The sequence below is a fragment of the Helianthus annuus genome, chromosome 16 (genome assembly GCF_002127325.2).
Source record: "Helianthus annuus cultivar XRQ/B chromosome 16, HanXRQr2.0-SUNRISE, whole genome shotgun sequence".
Classification (NCBI taxonomy): Eukaryota; Viridiplantae; Streptophyta; class Magnoliopsida; order Asterales; family Asteraceae; genus Helianthus; species Helianthus annuus.
This window is the reverse complement of record NC_035448.2, coordinates 182,179,018-182,182,649: the sequence shown is the minus strand read 5'-3', so window position 1 is coordinate 182,182,649 and position 3,632 is coordinate 182,179,018. Positions and strand designations below refer to the sequence as shown.

The 3,632-nt window shown below is 33.6% G+C and overlaps 1 protein-coding gene across 1 annotated transcript; it reads left to right on the top strand.

The window, feature by feature from the left end:
• Positions 1-348: 348 nt before the first annotated feature.
• Positions 349-3,165, top strand: LOC110918427 ((S)-2-hydroxy-acid oxidase GLO1). The gene is made up of 12 exons (XM_022162743.2): positions 349-505; positions 930-1,066; positions 1,148-1,272; positions 1,359-1,405; positions 1,527-1,604; positions 1,722-1,846; positions 1,922-1,988; positions 2,080-2,142; positions 2,271-2,340; positions 2,450-2,550; positions 2,638-2,742; positions 2,809-3,165. Exons 2-12 carry the CDS (start codon positions 930-932, stop codon positions 2,992-2,994), a joined length of 1,104 nt encoding a protein of 367 aa, XP_022018435.1. The 5' UTR covers positions 349-505; the 3' UTR covers positions 2,995-3,165.
• The last annotated feature ends 467 nt before the right edge of the window (positions 3,166-3,632 follow it).

Here is a 3,632-nt window from a genome sequence, read left to right as displayed (position 1 = left end):
TTACATAATATGATTTTAAAAGACGAAAGGAATAAGATATCACCAGTGTATATATATATAATGAATTCTCTAACCAAAGCAGTTATTAACTGCAATATAATTTCGGAGTTGCAAGATTTAAATACACATTTCAAATTTGTAAAAATACAAAATACCATTTAATTAAATAATCAGATATTGTATATTCCAATCTAATCTAATAATTAATCTGATTTTTTGTGACAAAGTATTTTAAAATTGAAAATTTCAAACTTGTAAAAACACAAAATACCATTTAATTAAATAATCAGATATTGTATATTCCAATGATTTTTTGTGACAAAGTATTTTAAAATTGAAAATAAAGATTCAATTATTTTGACAATTATTAAACCGATGATCACGTGAGCCCTTACACCACCACTTTGTTTGTATTACTCCCGTGAAACTTCTTCTCACTACCCATTTCCGCCACCTGCAATCCATCACAGACGACACTATTTTCACTAATCACTACTCGATCAAGGTCTGTTCGTTTATCAATTTTCTGTTTTTCATTCTTTTTTACTTTTTATTTGCCCTTTTCTCACAAATTAATTATGTTTTGGATTAACATGAAAACATATAATCGGTTGTTAGGTTTAATATGATGATCTTGATTATTTACATGCTTCCTGTTAGATGATCATGTAATAGTTGCTAAAGTTATGATATGATAAAATTATTCGGATTTACTGTTTCATCAACTTTTGTGTATTTTTTGTATTTTTTAATCAACCGTTGCTAAAGTTATGATTTTTGTAGTTGCTAACGTTATGATTTTTTTTGCATTTTTTTTAATAAACTGTAAATAAAATTATATATGCTAGTGCAAAAGTATGATCATAAGTGAGTGCCTAAAACAAACTCAATTGATTTGTTTTTTTTTTTTTTTTGGGTTCTTGTTAAAGATGGAGATTACCAATGTTATGGAGTATGAGACACTTGCAAAGGAAAAGTTGCCCAAAATGATCTATGATTATTACGCGTCGGGCGCAGAAGATGAGTGGACTCTTAAAGAGAATCGATATGCTTTTTCGAGAATCTTGTAATATGTTTCTTTGATTTAATGATTATAGGAGGGTTTTTTGATATTCAATATGACATTAGTTAATTTTTTTTCCTATAGGTTTCGGCCGCGTATACTTGTTGATGTGAGCAAGATAGACATGACCACAACGGTTTTGGGCTTCAAGATTTCTATGCCGATCATGGTTGCACCTACTGCTATGCAGAAAATGGCTCACCCTGATGGTAAAGATAAAGAGAATCGATATTCTTTTTATTATAGTCGATTAGACGATTCTTATATAACTTAAAACAAGATTAATTTGGTACAGGAGAGTATGCAACTGCAAGAGCATCAGCAGCTGCTGGAACCATCATGGTTTAGTCCCTTACATTTATTTAATTATTTTCCACTGTTTTTCGCCTTCACGTCTTTCGTATATTGTTGTTTTCCACCTTTGAATTTCACTTCATTACATTATACGCCCTTTGTTTTCCAGACATTATCCTCGTGGGGTACCTCTAGTGTCGAGGAGGTTGCTTCAACTGGTCCTGGTGTTCGGTTTTTTCAGCTCTATGTGAGTCCCCTCCTATCTTATGAAACATTTTCCAAACATACATACACACAGATTATTTCATTTAACAGTTTCCAAATTTTAAATTAATGTTCCTTAAATATATCTGCAAATTGTTAGGTGTATAAAGACAGGAATGTGGTAACTCAGCTGGTGAAACGGGCCGAAAAGGCTGGTTTCAAGGCGATTGTCCTCACTGTTGATACCCCGAGACTTGGCCGAAGGGAATCTGATATCAAAAACAGGTATATACGCAATACTATTATCCAGTTATTATATATATATATACATGTTATATTCTTGAATGTGTCCATTTACAGATTTGTTCTGCCACCAAATCTTTCCTTGAAGAACTTTGACGGGTTAAATCTCGGCAAGCTAGATAAGGTTTAATACAATAAAACATTTACGGGTTTCGAGTTTTCTTCATTTCCATTATAAATTTATTATAACATCAATAACTGTGATCAACTTGCAGACAGATGACTCTGGATTAGCTTCATATGTTGCAGGTCAAGTTGACAGGTCTCTTAGTTGGAAAGTGAGTTTTTTTTTTTTTTTTTTTTTTTTAATATTTTTATTTTTTTTCATGTGTATTTATGTGAATTTTCACCAACTATATCAGATACAGTTATTGTTAAATTAATCATTTATTTATTTTTGGGACAGGATGTGCAGTGGCTCAAATCAATAACCCCGTTACCTATTCTAGTGAAGGGCGTTTTAACTGCCGAGGATGGTAAATTATTCGAACGATTTTTTTTTTTTTAATTTATAGTTCTATAATTATACTAATTCTTATGGTTATTAATCTATCATTTTTTTTTGTTTTCCAAAATTTAATTCAGCGAGGATCGCGGTGCAATATGGAGTAGCGGGAATTATTGTGTCAAACCATGGGGCTCGGCAACTTGATTATGTTCCTGCAACTATTATGGCTTTAGAAGAGGTCATATAATAGTGATAATAATATAGGTTTTCTTAAACATATATAATATCAATGATTTACAAAAAAAAAAGTGGTTATGTTTTACAGGTTGTTAAAGCTACTCAAAACAGGGTTCCAGTATTTCTTGACGGAGGCATTCGGCGTGGGACGGATGTCTTCAAAGCATTGGCTCTTGGTGCATCTGGTGTATTTGTAAGTAACTAACATGGTTATGCTCAAATAAAAGAATTTGACCATTTATATTATGATGGTTTTCAGATTGGTCGACCGGTGGTGTTTTCATTGGCGGTAGATGGTGAGGCTGGTGTCAGAAAGACTCTACAAATGTTGCATGATGAACTTGAGCTTACAATGGCGTTAAGCGGGTGTCGTTCCCTGGCGGAGATATCCCGCAACCATATCGTGGCACCATGGGACCCGCCACGTGTCACTCCTAGGCTTTAGAATCATTTGAAAAACATTCAAGTTTATGATAGGAAGGTTGTGCCCAAATGAACTGATTGTTGGGGAAAAAGAACTTAGAATAATTATTTGGAGGGTTTCTGGATTTACATTAGTGTTCCTACCAAATCATAATATCAAATAAATAGAACTTGATTAAATTTGCTTGATGAATTGGTCAATTTGAAAATCCTTTGGACTGAGTTGTGTGGTCAGTGACGGACCCAAGATTTTTTTCATGGGGGCGATGGGGGGATTAACCAACTTCTATGGGTAGTGATCGGGATTTTAGCGTATAAATAACACTAATTTATTTTTCATGTCTGCCCCTGTGGGTGGTTACTGGTTTGAAACAAACTTACTGCTACGACGAACAGGTCTATTCTTGTGGTCGGGTTGGACCGATTTTAGCTTTCTTGAGTTATTCCCAAGTTCAATCTGAATTGCAACACCTGTTAGAAGGATGATGGAATCAAGAATGACATATTGTATGTGCAATGTTTGTATAAGATATGTATACTTGAGAGTAAGACAGGAGTGACTGATGAGTGAGTTAATGAGGATCAAACCTTCTTGTGGTCAGGTCTAGACGTTAACCCCAATTCAAGACCTAGGTTATTGACTTATTCTAGTCGATATTT